This window comes from Camellia sinensis, chromosome 5, assembly GCF_055761805.1.
Source record: "Camellia sinensis isolate YWXY chromosome 5, ASM5576180v1, whole genome shotgun sequence".
NCBI lineage: Eukaryota > Viridiplantae > Streptophyta > Magnoliopsida > Ericales > Theaceae > Camellia > Camellia sinensis.
The window spans coordinates 203,451,450-203,467,028 of NC_138965.1; the positions used below are offsets into that span (position 1 = coordinate 203,451,450).

A 15,579-nucleotide genomic window follows, 5' to 3' on the forward strand; every position below is an offset into this window, starting at 1 on the left:
AAAACCAAATGAAAGTAACAATTTTGAATTGTTCCCCAAAACTTTTGGTAAATAGTAACATTCGCCTCTTTATTCCTCCACTTTACACGAGAGAGAAAAAATTGACCTTTATATATACACATTGTGTAGACAGACACATTTTTTTATATTTGTGTACTCAACTCATTCAGATTCTCTTCACACAATCCCAAATCTTTGATCTTGCTATCACCTTTCTCAGTCTCTGCAATTCAACTCTCTCCAATTCAAATTCGGTAGACAAATTTCCTCTCTATTGTTTAATATAATTTTCAATTCCATTCGTCTCATGCAAATCTCTGTAATCCCTGGTTTTTCCATTTCAAGATTACTCTTTTGCTGATTCTTTCGATTCATTTGATGTAAATGCTTGTATTCAAATCTATTGGTTTTCTGGTTATACATGTATGCTTAAATCGATTTCTGAAACTGTTTTGTGTATATATATATATATATATGTATATGTATATGTACAGGCAATGGGATATATAGGGGCTCATGGTGTTGCTGCGCTGCATAGATACAAGTACAGTGGAGTGGATCATTCATATGTTGCGAAATATGTATTGCAACCCTTTTGGCGTCGATCTGTTAATTTTTTCCCACTTTGGATGCCGTAAGTATTCAATTTGTTCATCATTGTTTTTTTTAGGGTTTGAATTTGTGAATGTACTTGCGTTTTCATAAGAAAAACAAAGAATAAGAAAAGTATTGTCAAATTTTTTACCTGTCCATTATGCTTCAGTTGTGCAAAAATAAAAGAAAATCTGTAGTCTTACTGTAGTGATAATTCATTTTATTTTTTAAAATTTAATTTAATTTTTTGTAATTATCATCAAGTTTATTTTTAATTATTTGTGCTTGACCCATTTGTTGTAAGTGGGTGGCTTGAGGGGGTGTGGGGGGTGGATTTTCTTGCATGGGAGATGCTACTATGGGCACCCCTAAAAGGCTGGCATATGATATGTACTTCGTAATAAAGTCACAAAATTTTGTAACATAAACCATATAATGACATAATTGTTTTTTCACCCCAAAAGTATAACTTTTTGCTCACCCCAAAAAATTTGACTCATCTTAGGTTGCACATCAACTTTTACTACAAATTGGCACAACATAATACATACCACGAACATTTGTAACTTGATGATAATTACAAAAAATATGACTGTCACTTGAGGGTGCACACCATAAATTTGTCTTTCGTAACTTGGCATAACACATACCACAAACATTCGTAACTTTCACCACAAAAAAAATGTAACTTTATTACAATGTCCCTCTTTTTAGGGGGGTACACCGTAGACTTCCCCTTGATTCTTTCATAAAGAGTTGTCAACATAGCTTAGAATCTTGATATAGGCTGTTTAATGCATCTTGTTATAAGAAAACACAATGAAAAAGATAAAAAAGAAGATTTTGAATTTAGATAACTATTTTAATTTGAAGTGTGAAGTTTTCATCTACGTGGCATGATTCTGTTGCTTTACTTTTTAGACTTTATAGCTTGTATTACTAATTGAGGTTGTAACTATTGAACATAGGTCTGTTTTGTTCATAGAATGCTTCCTCACCAAAGCTGGTATAACAAATAATCCTACGGGTGATTCAAATATTTTGATTAGAAACTTCTTGTTGTACATGAATGGTCTTTAACGTAGCCAGTGTGACTTGTGGTTCTTCTTGCTTATCTCTTGTTAATGTTTATCAGTGTAAGACCTACAAGATTTCACTGAACATCACTAACTCTTCTTTTTGTTGTTTTGTTTTGCTTTGTTTTTTTTAAATCTTTTGGATGTGTGTGTTTGCACATGTGGATGCTTTCCCAGACCAAATATGGTATAATATCTATCTTATCCAGTGTTGATATGTAAATTTCAATTTAGGATGATTTTTTACTTGATTCTTTACTCATTGGTAATGCCACTGTTTTTTACAGATTACACTTACAGGATTCATGTTCTTGGTCATATCTGCATTGCTTGGTTATGTGAGTTATTTATTTATTTTTAATTCACTATGTATTAGCTCCTCATTACTACAGTCCTATTTTATCCATAACATCTCTGTCTTGTTTTGTTACTTTTTTATATATTTATATATAAATTCCTTTTTTCTCACTAGTATTGATTTGTTTTTCTAGTTCTTGTTAAGTTTTACTTTGTGTTGCTTGATTGATGAGAAAATTGTAAGTTCATTTTAAAGCTGATGTCATGTTGTTCCTCTTAATGGTAAGTTTTTTGTGGTCTGTATTTCCAAGATCCGTGGAAGACTAATTTTAATCTCCTTGTTATTGGACAAGAGGATTGTTGAACTAAAGGTCGTTATGTATATCAAATATTCCAAGAAAAGGGGGCTTATCAGAGAAATCAAAAGATCTCTGACCAACTTAGCAAATGCTTAATTATCAACTATTCATTAGCAATCATTCTTCCTTTCACCATTCAGTTCTATATAGCGCCACATTTTGGGTTGCGTTGTGGGCAATCATGCCTTTCCACTTGCTCTCACACTTCTTCTTTGCAGCCTTCCTCATTTCCTATGGCATCTTTAATTTGGATGAAGTGTCAAATTTTTTTCAATACTTCAGAGCTCCAATGCTAAAATTCTACTTGTTCATATGTTAACCAAAAATAAAAAAAGCAAATTCTCCAAGAAATGCATTAGACTAGATTTAGCTTTGTTATGGTAACCTAAAAGGCTGTACCCAATGCTCAAGGCTGCCGCTTCTAGTAGGGTTGGGAGAGGTAATAGGTAGGCAACCTTCTCCCACTTTTTATTTTATTTTATTTTTTTAATTGTTATTTTTTGTACTTTTTGTTATTGTGGAGAGCTTGATTCCTGTGAGTCGAACCTGCTCTGTAATACTGGGAGTGGAAGCTCATGTTCATGCTTTGATTATATTTCTTTTGTGGAAAATTCATTGGATTCACTACTAGTCTTTGTTTTGAATGGAAAATACACGTAATTAATTCTTTTTTTTTTTTTTTGGTTTTTAAAGTGGTCCTGAAAAGGGTTACGGAATTTTCTATAATTATTTTTTTGACAAATCGCGAAATGTTATATAATGAATAATTTGCATCATCATTGAAGAAGGTAACAATGGTAATACTGTTAAACTTCCAAAGGGATTAATTGGAATTTCTCATAATTGATGCAATATCTTTCTGGGTCATCTCTAGGATGTAGTGCTGATGTAGGTCACAGAACTGTGCTAATGGTAGTAATCGCATAAAATTTTGCATTTAGTATTAATGCCCTGAATCTTTAATAATTTTTCAGTACATGATTTCTGTAATTTCTTAAGTTGAGAAAGTATGTGTTTGTCAAGTAGTCACTTTGACTGATGACTGAGCTAATTTTCAGCTAAATATTTTTGGTAATCTGATAGAAAATCAAGTAGTTTTTTTTTTTTCCTTCCTGTGTTTGAATTTCAATGTAGTTCCAAAATATCTCAAGCCAAGTGGCATTTTTATGCATTTAAATGTGTTGCAGATATATTCACCTAAGTTGGATTCGCCTCCTCCTAGATGGGTTCATTTTGCCCACGGATTACTTCTCTTCTTATATCAGGTTTGCTTAAATTTTTCCCAGTCAGTGTATCTTATGCTTTGGTCCTGCTATGTGCTTGCAGTTTTTGTGCATGTTGGCTTGTCTTGACTACTTGGTTAGCTTCATGAATGAAATCCATTGGGTGCCCTCAGTCTTGTCTTATTTCATGTTTTTTTTTTTGGTGGGGGGGGGGGGGGGGGGGGGGTTTAAGAAAATTTCCTTCTATTTCATAGTATGACAACTGTAATGGCTGCTCTTTGGTCTCTATTGTGCTTTGTATTTAGTGCAGATAGAAATTGTACAGTTTCATGCTATTCATTGTATCATGATTATTGATTAGTATCCTTCAAGGATTTTTTACTTGGGAAGACAATACTGTGTTTATTGACTATAGTAGAAACCAGAAATTGAATAACACAAGGCATGTGACGACTTATGTGATTTTCATTTGATCCAAGATCGCTTTTAATCAATTTTTCCGTTTGTTTCATGGTTATTCTGTGTTAGAATTTACCATCACCTACCACCACTACCACCTCACCTACTCCACTAAACCTAACCCACTCTACCACTACCACCTACCACACTTCTCCTACTCTCCACCTACTCCCAAACACACTCCTATATAATAGGAATCTTTGTAATTGTAATAATACAACACATCAAGACATCAATCAATAATACATAAATTATTACATGGTATCAGAGCAAGGTTAAGAATTTAGTATTTTTCGCTTCACCGGCGGGCGGCAACCTCGCCTTGGCCGCCCGCCGGACCTCAACCTAGTCCGCTAGAATTGTCTACTACATACCTACCTCCTCATCATATCTTCATAACATCTCATTCTCTCTCGGCATCATAGTAGCCGTGATACTGCTCATACTTCTGGACAGCGGAGAGAACATCGTCTTTCTCGATCTTTCCGCCGACGCCGGTGGCGAGATCCAAGGCTCCGGCTTTCGACATCACTCTCCCCAAATAGTCCATAGCAGCTTCTCCACCGTCTCCATCTCTGCCTACGGCGACACCACTGGTATTCCCTCCTCTGTCTAAGCAAGCCCTCAACAGCACCGGCATCTCCTATATTAACAGCAAAACAAGGTCTCCACCGGAAAGATACTCCTAACAGCAGTGGAAAAAAGGTGTTTCCCTCAGCCAAACAAGGCTCAATAGCTGTGGTCCTCATCAAAATACGTGTAATTGCTACTCCTGAACTTGGTTTCCCTATCCTTGCTAACAAGCTTCTCAAATGCTTCCGGGCCATGTTCTTCTATGTACTTCTCAGCAGCAGTTAGAATGTCATCTGGCTTACTGAAGATGTCCTTCTTCCTTGGGACATACCAGACGTTAACAGTCTGCTGTGGGTTAAGAAAGAAAGGCCTCAAATAATGCTCATAAACATATGCAGCACCACTGATACTCTTTATGATGGTGGATATTTCAATGCCATTACAACACAGCACCTTGAAATTTATTTTATTTTATTTTCTTATCTCTCTTTCTGACCATTACAACACAGTACCAGCACACTTGTTCCCACCTTTCATCATGGTCTCCACTTTCTTTTCCTTTTTTTATATTTATTTTAATCCATCTTTTTGAAAACAAAACCAATATCACTTTTTTTAATTCCTTAATTTATTTTAATAACATGAGTGGCCTCTCTTTTCCACCATCTCCCTCTTTTTCTACACAATATTTTTGTACCACCGCCCACTCCATGATTTCTATATTAATATTAATATTATTATTATTATTATTATTATTATTTTCACCAAAAAAAAAAAAAAAAAAAATTCATTCCAGTTGATTTTTCTGCCTTACCACACCTACCATTCGAGTTTGCCAAACACACTTATTTTATTCATGTCAGGATCAACTCCGATCATAATTTTACACGAAAAAAAAACCACCATAACACACCCAACACCCACAGTGGGATTTTTCTTCTCTACTCTGCTGCAGATCTCTTCTTCTTTCCTCCGTCCTGGGCGGCCCTTGACGGTGTTGCCTCCGTGTTTCCCACTCCACTGGGCACGATCACTCCTCCCTGCTCCTCCACTGCAGCATACGGCGGACCTCCAAATCGGAACATCACAGTGGCCTTCCGCTTCAGCTCCTTATTTTCTGCTTTCAGCACACTTATCTCTGCTCGCGCATCCTTATACATGCGTTGGAGCAGAGCCAGTTGGGCATTTAAATGTTGCACCTCATTTGTCCTGCTCTGCAGCCGGTGCGACAGGTTTGTGACCGCAGTCATGGTTTCCACACATGACTTCAGAGTATACTGATTGGCCTCAATATCAGTTTGCACCGCCATTTTTTGCTCCACCGACCGCATCGGAAAGTTCAACGGAGCAAAACCAGAGGTGTTTGGTTGAGGTTCACTGGCCACCGCACCAGTTATTTCTCTTGTGGGCTCGTTCAGTTCTGGAAAGAGCGTGAGCAGACCACGGGAAGAGGAGGCCATGTTTTGGGTAGCTGGACGGGAAGAAGAGACCATGTTGCTGAGTGTTTCAGAGACGGGTTGGTTACAGCGTATTACAGAGTTTCTCTCTCAGGCAAGGCAGAGTTTTTCAGCAGTTTTAGCCGGTTTTCTGCCTCAGCCTCCGCATTGCTTTATATAGAACATGACGAAGAGGCCGACACGCGCACTGTCGATCACGTGCATCGCCGCGTGTCTGGCGCGCCTTTTGATGGCTCGTCTTTTGATGAATTGGGCACGCCTTTTGATGGCACACCTTTTGACAAAATTGGGCACACCTTTTGAGGGTGCAACTTTTTCAACGGTCCGACACGACCCCATAAACTGTCCCGACATTGATTCCGGTTAGCTCCTTTATGGGTCCGACAAGACTCTGTAAACTGTCCCGACATAGATTCCGGTTAGTTTCTACAAGGGTCCGACAAGACTCTGTAAACTGTCCCGACATTGATTCCGGTTAGTTTCTACAAGGGTCCAACAAGACTCCGTAAACTGTCACAACAACTGTCACAACATTGTCTGCTACAACGGTCCGACATGACCCCATAAACTGTCTTCTACATCGGTCTGACACCGCCATCCAGTGTCCTCTACACCGTTATGACACCACCATACAGTGTCCTCTACAACGTTATGACACCACCATACAGTGTCCTCTACAACGTTATGACACCACCATACAGTGTCTTCACCAACGGTCTGACACGACCATACAGTGTCTCCTATCATTTTTTTTTTTTTTTTTATGTATTTTCTTGTTTTGTTCCTCTCTTCAAACTCAAGTTGGTTAGTTTCTATCCTCCTTGAGTTTGCGGGGGGCTGTTAGAATTTACCATCACCTACCACCACTACCACCTCACCTACTCCACTAAACCTAACCCACTCTACCACTACCACCTACCACACTTCTCCTACTCTCCACCTACTCCCAAACACACTCCTATATAATAGGAATCTTTGTAATTGTAATAATACAACACATCAAGACATCAATCAATAATACATAAATTTTTACATTCTGGATACACAAAGCTTTAAGTTTCAATAAAAAGAAAAAAATGTAGCCAACTCTTATAAGAAATTGTTTGGGTGCCTATATATAGGGACACCAATTTGATCCTATAATCTAGTAACTTGCACAGACTATAGAGGGGAACTTATACATGGCTGTAGTTTGAATGGTTTACGATGTGCAGCAAGTGATTGTGTTTGTTGAAGAAACTTATACATGCAAAGGGATGGCAAGTTGACCCAATAGTCAGGGTAACCTTCCTAGATTTTAAATGTTCAATTGTAGTCATTGAATCTGTGACCTCTCGTGCTTGGTGAGTTATGGATGTCTGGAGGCAATAGTCAGGTGAAATACAGCTTTTTCCACTGGTTTTCGATTATGGGATATATTTAGAAGTTCTGTTAAATGACAATCAGGCTCTGCCTTGTCTATTTTCTTGGCCCTATTGTGCTTTGCCCTGTCTTCAGATTCTGATTTACATGCAGCTTTGAAAATTTTAAATTTGATGTGATGGTATTGAGGGGCCTCTTTGCACATACGTATATGTATTCACACATGTAGATACATATTCACATTCTAGCTGTATTAAGGCTGCTTGATTTGCAATACAATTCTATGCTAGAAAGAGTTAGAACATTATCACTTCTAACTGCTGTTGCTCAACTATAGAGGAGATTTTATAGGAATAAATATATTTTTGTGATGTCTGTATATATGACTAACTGTTGCTCATACACATTTTTAAGGTTGGGATAGAGAAAATAAACATTTGGCTGATGGTCTAACTCTTCATGGTGCCTATTTTATTGGACACATCTTCGCATTATTTCCTCCATTTCAGTAATCTCTGTTTTGTTCTTTAAACCCTTGCAAGACTTTTGATGCTGTTGATGGGAAGCAAGCAAGACGGACAAATTCATCAAGTCCATTGGGAGAGCTTTTTGATCATGGTAATTTTTTTTTCTCATCCAGTTTATCTTTATTTTGCATATGAGTGTAGGATATTGATTGAATATGTTTCTTGGCATTGTTAACTACTGCAGGATGTGATGCACTTGCCTGTGCGGTATGTACTACTGTTATTTATTTATCTTCAGGTAATCATGGCAAGTATAAGTCCTTCATGTTTTGTTAATGATGTTTATCAGTTTGAGGCCTTGGCCTTTGGGAGCACTGCTATGTGTGGAAGGACTACTTTCTGGTTTTGGGTGATTTCAGCAGTTCCATTTTATTGTGCAACATGGGAGCAGTAAGTGGTCCAACTAATACTGCTTCATTACATTTTGGCTTATCACATCTTTGATGATTCATTCTTGCACAGAAGTCATTTTGTTACCCGTCCATTTCTAAAGGAATTGCAAAGGAATATGGATTTTGTCTAATTGTCGGTTTTCAAATGATTTCTTAATACGTGAAAAGGTGAACATGTTTGCAGTATGAACAAGGTAATGTATTGTGTGCATTGCCTCTTGAGGGGCTATAAATGATTTGGTTCAGCAGTCATGTTCATTTAGATTGTTCTAGTATTTGATGATGATGGAAAATTTGCTTTATGGCATTGACGCTGTTGCTTTTGATTCAACTTATGATTATAACATTTTGCCTTCAGTTTATTGATTTCTTTCAATGGGAAGCCATTTATTTTATTGTTATTAATATTTTTTTCATTGTGTAGCTATTTCACCAATACCCTTATTTTGCCTGCAATAAATGGGCCTACGGAGGGTCTGATGCTGATATATCTGGTCCATTTCTTTACAGCTATAGTTGGTATGACCCTTTTGCATATATGTACATTGATAAGTAGCACTTTTACATATTTAAGGCATTCATTATAGACATAATATTTTAACCAATTAATAGTTCCTAAAAAACTCATTCATTGATTAGGTTTTTATTCTTTTAGCTGTATTTCACTATAATATTAATTTTATCTCTTTTTCAGGTGCTGAGTGGTGGGCTCAACAATTTGGAAAGTCTCTGCCATTTTTGAGTTGGGTTCCAGTGGTAAATGGTATGACTCATGGATAGAACAAGATGCCTAGAAACACCTAGGTGACTAAAAATTTACTCATTGATAGAACAGGATATTTTTAGGTGGGCTTTATATGGAGGGAAGTGTCGTCTTTGAATTTGCATGTTTGTCCTCTAGTCTTATAGCATGTTCCATCCTACTTGCTTCACAGACTTACTAGAAATATCAGATTGCAAAAAAGTTGTTGAACTTGTGTGTGTTATTTTTGAATTGAGATGGCTATGCCTTTCTCTGAAAGGTATTATTAAAATTTCTTCACAATGCAACTGAATCGATAACATGATCTGATTCCTTGTGCTTTGTTGGATCAATGAATCTAAGATTGCCCTATCATCGTGGTGCAGCTGCCTTTTGCATCTAGGATTTATGCACGCCTTTTATATACATTCTCAGCTGGCTAGGATGGCATACTGAAGTTTCATTCTTCTACATTACATACGTTCCTTTAAGTGTCTGTATCCTGTTTCTTGAGATGTCTGGTGTTTCAAACCTACAATCATTGAGATTCCAGAACTTCAGTTATTTAGCTTGATTACTGTTGTCTGGAGAAAAGGGTTGGACTGGTGTCTTCACGGTTCCTTACATATTGGTAGCTACTGGCGATTGGCATGCTTCTTGAAAAGAAAAGAAAAAAATTTCTAAGTTTGTCTTAACCATTGGTTCAATGGTTAAGACTTGGCCTAATGACCTTGAAGTTATGGGTTCAAGTCTTGGGATCACCACTTTGTACATTATGCCAAAGGTTAGGTGTATACTCAATCTTTCCCTTCCCAAACACACATTAATCTGTACTAATTGAGTGTTGTTGTTTGTCTTGATATCTTATCTTCCAAATTGTGATCTATTGCTCATTTTGTTTTATTTAATATTCGTGGCTCATTATCTCCTTTAAATTGGCAAATTCGTAATTCTTGATAGTTGTGCTTTTACATTATCATGTCTTTTTAGTCGTCTTTTTTAAGGAACCTTTTTTGTTATTTTGTTTTCAAAGCACATTTTTAGAAAATTGACTAGCTTTTATTTTATTATTTTCATTTTTTGTTTATCTATCTATTCTTTTGACTTCAGAAATCCCAACAAACAGAGCTATGCTGGTTCTAATGATAGCTTTGGCTGTTCTTCCAACGATCTCATTCAAGTAAATAGTTTTTCATATTCTTAATGGCAAAAATTTACATGCTCATCTTCTAAACTGTTCCTGTGTGATGATCAGATTGACCTTGCTTTACATGGTGTTCTGTTCTTGTGCAGTGTGTACAATGTTTATAAGGTTGTTCAGGCAAGGAAAGGAAGCATGCTACTGGCTTTGGCAATGGTAAACCTGTTACTACTCAATGCTTCATCTGTTTTTTCTTTTTATTTATTTTTCAAGTTGCTCAATGGATGTCGTCACTGTTTCTTGTCAGCTTTACCCATTTGCTGTGCTCTTGGTGGGAGTTGTGGTGTGGTATGTAACTATCTCGGCTATTTGTTTTTCACATGCTTAGCTTGAGGATCTTATTTGACCATATTTCTTTCATTCTGCTTCTTATGTCATGTGCAGGGATTATTTGTCTCCATATGATATAACTGGGAACTATCCACATTTGGTTATAGTGGGAACTGGACTCGCATTTGGGTTCCTTGTGGTGAGATATCTGTCTTGATCCAATCCTTAAAGCTTGATATCTTTTGTCAATTTTAAACATTTTGATCTCTATTGCTCTATATCTAATTCATGGAGATTATAGTTGATTCACATAAGGGAGGGTTACATGAGTAGTCAATCAACATTTTTTTGGACTCTAACCTCTGTTTTTATGCTTGGCATCCTGAGCTTTTTGCTATTCATACGAAATCTTTGATGTTTGTTTAAAGGTGAAGGAAATGAAGTACAATAAAATTAAATTGCACAAATACAATTGGGTTGGTTCCATTATGATTTTATATACATATGTAGCAATTGGCTCAAAGCAAAGTAATCCAAGAATTTGTAACTGAAGTGCATTGCACCACAATATTTGGGTCACTTTTTCCAACTATTGATTGGCATGTTAATAATGTTTTATAGTGTGCCTCTGTCTACTTATTTTTCATTGTCTTCCTGCTGCCTTTGACATCCAAATGGATGAAGTTTAATTTTCTGTACAAAAGATACTACATATAAGCATTTTTTAAAAAAAAAGCAAAGAAAAAATACTTCAGTGATTGCTAAAACTTTTGTTAGCATTTATATTTTCTTCTAACCTTGTCCTGTAGTTTGTTTATTGTGTTTGATTTGTTAAGTTTCATGTTTTCCCAGTTTGCTCGTGCAGATTTTGAAAATTCTCATTAAATTATATTCTTGTGTTAGCTAATTTGTTATCAAATTATTTCTAAAGGAAAGATTGTTTTTGCAGGGGAGGATGATTCTGGCTCACTTGTGTGATGAACCCAAGGGCTTAAAAACTAACATGTGCATGGTATGTTGCATCTTTTTTTTTTTTTCAGAGTTCTCTAATAAATTTAGGATTTTTTTTGTTCTCAAATCTTTTCTTTTGACAAAACTAGTAACATACATAATTTTCTGAAAGATCCTTGCTATTTTGAATTCGGCCATAGTTTTTAATAGTTTTCTTCTCGTCTCAAATTTCTTTCTTGATGGAGATTTAAAATATTTGCATTTCCCCCAGTAAACTCTGCAACATATGAGTGACAAGACTAAGAAACAAGTTTACCTTTGAGGTTTCCATTTTGAACCGTCTAATAACATCTTATTATCTTAAGGTTTACATTGATTTTGTTGATGACTTTTGTTGTGAATTTCTGCATTACACTTTGAAGTCCATGTTTTATCTTCCCTTGTTGGATGAAATCCCAAGATTTGCACACCTTTTGTGTTACTTTTGATATGAGTTTTTTTTACTTCTTTTGCAGTCTTTATTGTATCTTCCCTTCGCTATTGCAAATAGTCTCACTGCCTGGCTGAATGATGGGTATGTGATATCTTTATTTATCAGGTTAAGTTTAATGAATGCCAATGGGCTTGATCTATTCTAATAGAGAATTGGTAGTACACAGTACCTTTGGCTTGCCATTAGAGGTATTCTAGGATCAGGATTCTCTCACCACTCATGAAAATTTGTGCTTTGTGGCAGAATTCCTTTAGTTGATGAGAGATGGGTTCTTCTTTTGTATGTTGCGTACACAGGTATGTTGATTTTTTCCATCCTTTTTTTTTCCCTCCAGAATCCCATTATTCTGTGATTATGAAAGAAAAATCCTATTCTGTTCTCAGTACTATGCTTGCTATTACGTTCTATAAATTTTTTATTCTGTTCACAGGATTCTTTCTTTTGCCATGGTTGATGATCTTTCTTAATACAACTATATGCTCGATGTTATTTGTCATTTTTTGTGGCTGACAATTTTCTTTTGCTGGACTCAGTGGCACTCTATCTGCACTTTGCCACTACAGTCATTCACGAAATAACAGCAGCCCTTGGAATTTACTGTTTCAGGTGAGAAATGTGGAGTTTGACTTTGCAGTATTTGAATCGGACTATTGATCTGATCCATGCATACATGTCAGTCACCACTATTTAGGGTTTGGCTTGTGTGAGCATTGTATCATGTTTTAACGGACTATTTGCCTGATGTTAAGCGGAGTTGTCCAAATCTTGTGTTGCTTGTCGTCTGATATTTAGTAAGGGTTTTCAAATAAGGGCAAGCTGATTATATACAAAAACGTACATATATGTGGTCTAAGCTGTGTTACGTGGACTCTTCTATTTCCCTTAGTATACTCATATCCACTTGATATGACTAGCATAACGGTGCAGGATATGTGTCTTAACACACGTACCCAATTTCTACACTGATAGATTGTCTAATTTTATATGATATTTGAAGAAGACACTCACATTTGTTAGTAAAGAAACATGTTAACTTCTCACACGAATTAGAGGTATGCATTCCATATTTTTCCTAAATCCCATTTAATCTAAGAATATTATACAAAGTGCAATATATATTAATTGTTTAACATGTGTTCCGGTACTCGTACCCAACTTTTGGATGCATGTTCCAATATATTAAGATTTAGCTTTAGGAAAATCTGATGCTTGGACAAGCACCCACACCCAATCGTACCTAAGTCCATGTAACTGGGGTCTCAGTGTGATTGTGAAGTTTTTAAATTATTTTAGATAATATGCTTACGTAGTGTTTTATGTTATTTACTTGTTTGGTTCAATGTTCAAAAGCTTGTCCAAATACAAAGTCAATTCCCCAAGTGTGCTTGTTTGGAGTCCATTTGAGTGTTTATGTCTATCTCGGACTTAAATTTCTAACCATCAAGAGCTGTGTCTTTTAGTAATTTCCTTTAAACAAGATGTGTTGTTGGTCTCGCCTATCGGCTGGCATATCTAGATATATATATATATATATATATTTATTTATTTTGCAAGGGCATATCTAGATATAAACAGACCATGTATCATGCGTTCTGAGCTTCTAGTACTGGTTTATTTTTTTCTTGGAAGGCTGATTTTTAAATATGCTCTTTGCTTGTCAAATGTCAGGATTACAAGGAAAGAAGCTTGAGACGTGTTAAAGTTTGTATTCAGAGTATATCCACATACCAGGTTAATATTTTTCTATATCTCGATGTTGTATCTTCTTTATTTTCCTTCCTTGCCTAAAAAAATATTTTTCATTATTTTCTTCATTTCCAGCGGGCAAGTAGAAGCAATGCAGCAAATTCATGGTCTCTCTGCTTCAATTTTTGGCTGAATATAAATTAAAATGTTACAATTGGATTATATTTTCAAGGTCATTTTCACTGTTGTAATTCATCGTATGCCATTTTATACTAGATCTAGATCAGGCAATTGGGGATTCCGTTCTCCAAATTTTAGAATTGGAATTTATTATCCGGCTGGCTATGCAATTGTTTCTGTTTATGGGAGAGAGAGAGAGATTCACATGCTGTCAAATGTAATGTGAGACAGTTTTGAAACTCGATAGTAGCTTTATTTATGTTTGATGAATGCGGCTAATGCAGCAAACTGAGTTGTTATAGTAATATATTTTTTTTAAAATGTGTTCTCAAAAAAGTATTTAGGAAAGCAATTTTTGTTCGCAAACTCTTCCTCACGGTGTCTGAACAATTAGTTTCCTTACTGTGTCCAAATTCATTCTAAAAAATTGGATGCATACCCTATTTTGGGAGAGATGTCTTTTTTCGAAAATTGATACTAACTTTTAGGGACAATATTAGGAAAATAGAGAACTTTTTTTTTTTTTTTTTTGGGATCAATTGAAAGGATTTTTTGATCAATCCAAAGATTGTTTGGATTCTCATTTGTAACGTGGATTATTCAGATCTTTTCTTTCTTCAAATGGAATGGATAGGGATGGAATCGGATTGATTCTCGAAATGCCAGTTTAGATATTTTTCCCCAATCTTCCCTTGCACCCCAAGGCTATATTTGCTTGGATGGATATAAGTTTGGAATTGGATTAATAGTCTAATAAAATTATTAATTCGATATTTGGTTAAACAATTGAAGTAAGGATTAACAATCTATTTGGATATAGTATTTTACATATAATGGACTATTTAATCTCGCAGAGGGAGTAAGATATAAATTGAATGATTAAGTCAAAGTCTGGATTATTAGTCTTTCTTTATAATTTTAACTCAGTCTAAACATAAGATATGATACACAATCTAAAGGGATTCGTAATTCTAAGACTATTAGTTATAAGGCCTCGTTTGGCAAGAGGCTATTTTAGCCAATTAGTCAAAAAGTTACTAAATTAGCCAAAAAGTCAACAACCCATACCAAAAAGTCAAAGATTCTCTTTTCTCTCTACTTTTTGCACATCTTTTCGTAATTAGTTAAAAAGTCATCCCAAACATACAAGTTTTTTTTACCTACCTTTTTAGCCAAATAGCCAAAAAGTTACTAAATTAGCCTGTTCTCAAACGAGGCCTAAGAATACTAATCCAATCCAATCTAATTCGTCCAAACAAACATGACCCAAGTTGTTTGCCAATCCTACCGGGCTATCCTTTCCCTCGAAATCTTAGCCGCCACAAGCACCCCCAATACACAACTTCTATTGTGACTTCACACTCCCTACTCTGATGGAGTTGAATTTTTTTTCAACGCAAATGAATAAAATGAAGGTTTTGACAGTTTTTACTTATAACTTGCAGCAAGCCTGTTTCATAACAATAGAGCGGGGCGTGTGCTGGTGAGGTCGGGGAGGGGGAGGAGTTTGGGTGGCTGCGATGGGTGGAGTTTTTGGGGAAGGGGTTGCAGGATAGGAAGGGGAGGGGAGGGGCTGGGGTGGCAGGAAGCAATGAAAAGGGGCTGTATTCGTCCACTAGTGGTATTTCTGTTAGTTTCATCCATTAAACTATATTTGTCTGAGTTGGCAAGCTATTAAATCATGTCAAAGATTATTACTTTTATTTATATAAAAAAACAAGTTTTTTCTTTAGTAAA

The 15,579-nt window shown here is 35.9% G+C and overlaps 1 protein-coding gene across 1 annotated transcript; it reads left to right on the forward strand.

Annotated features, from left to right (window-relative positions):
- The first annotated feature begins 22 nt into the window (after positions 1–22).
- LOC114292684 (choline/ethanolaminephosphotransferase 1) lies at positions 23–13,856 on the forward strand. The gene is made up of 20 exons (XM_028236697.2): positions 23–254; positions 495–634; positions 1,848–1,857; positions 1,958–2,008; positions 3,514–3,591; positions 7,943–8,018; positions 8,112–8,134; positions 8,217–8,317; positions 8,744–8,838; positions 9,014–9,082; positions 10,172–10,241; positions 10,355–10,418; positions 10,510–10,550; positions 10,647–10,731; positions 11,482–11,544; positions 11,999–12,057; positions 12,220–12,272; positions 12,510–12,582; positions 13,645–13,707; positions 13,798–13,856. The coding sequence occupies exons 2-19, from the start codon at positions 498–500 to the stop codon at positions 13,664–13,666; spliced, it is 1,170 nt and encodes a 389-aa protein (XP_028092498.2). The 5' UTR covers positions 23–254; positions 495–497; the 3' UTR covers positions 13,667–13,707; positions 13,798–13,856.
- Positions 13,857–15,579: the final 1,723 nt, after the last annotated feature.

Bases quoted from the DNA above. Each gene is read 5' to 3' on its own strand.
- LOC114292684 (XM_028236697.2), top strand. From the start codon at position 498: ATGGGATATATAGGGGCTCATGGTGTTGCTGCGCTGCATAGATACAAG. The intron at 8,135-8,216 runs GTATGTACTACT...GATGTTTATCAG, and splicing joins GTGATGCACTTGCCTGTGCG to TTTGAGGCCTTGGCCTTTGG. The intron at 10,242-10,354 runs GTAAATAGTTTT...GTTCTTGTGCAG, and splicing joins CTTCCAACGATCTCATTCAA to TGTGTACAATGTTTATAAGG.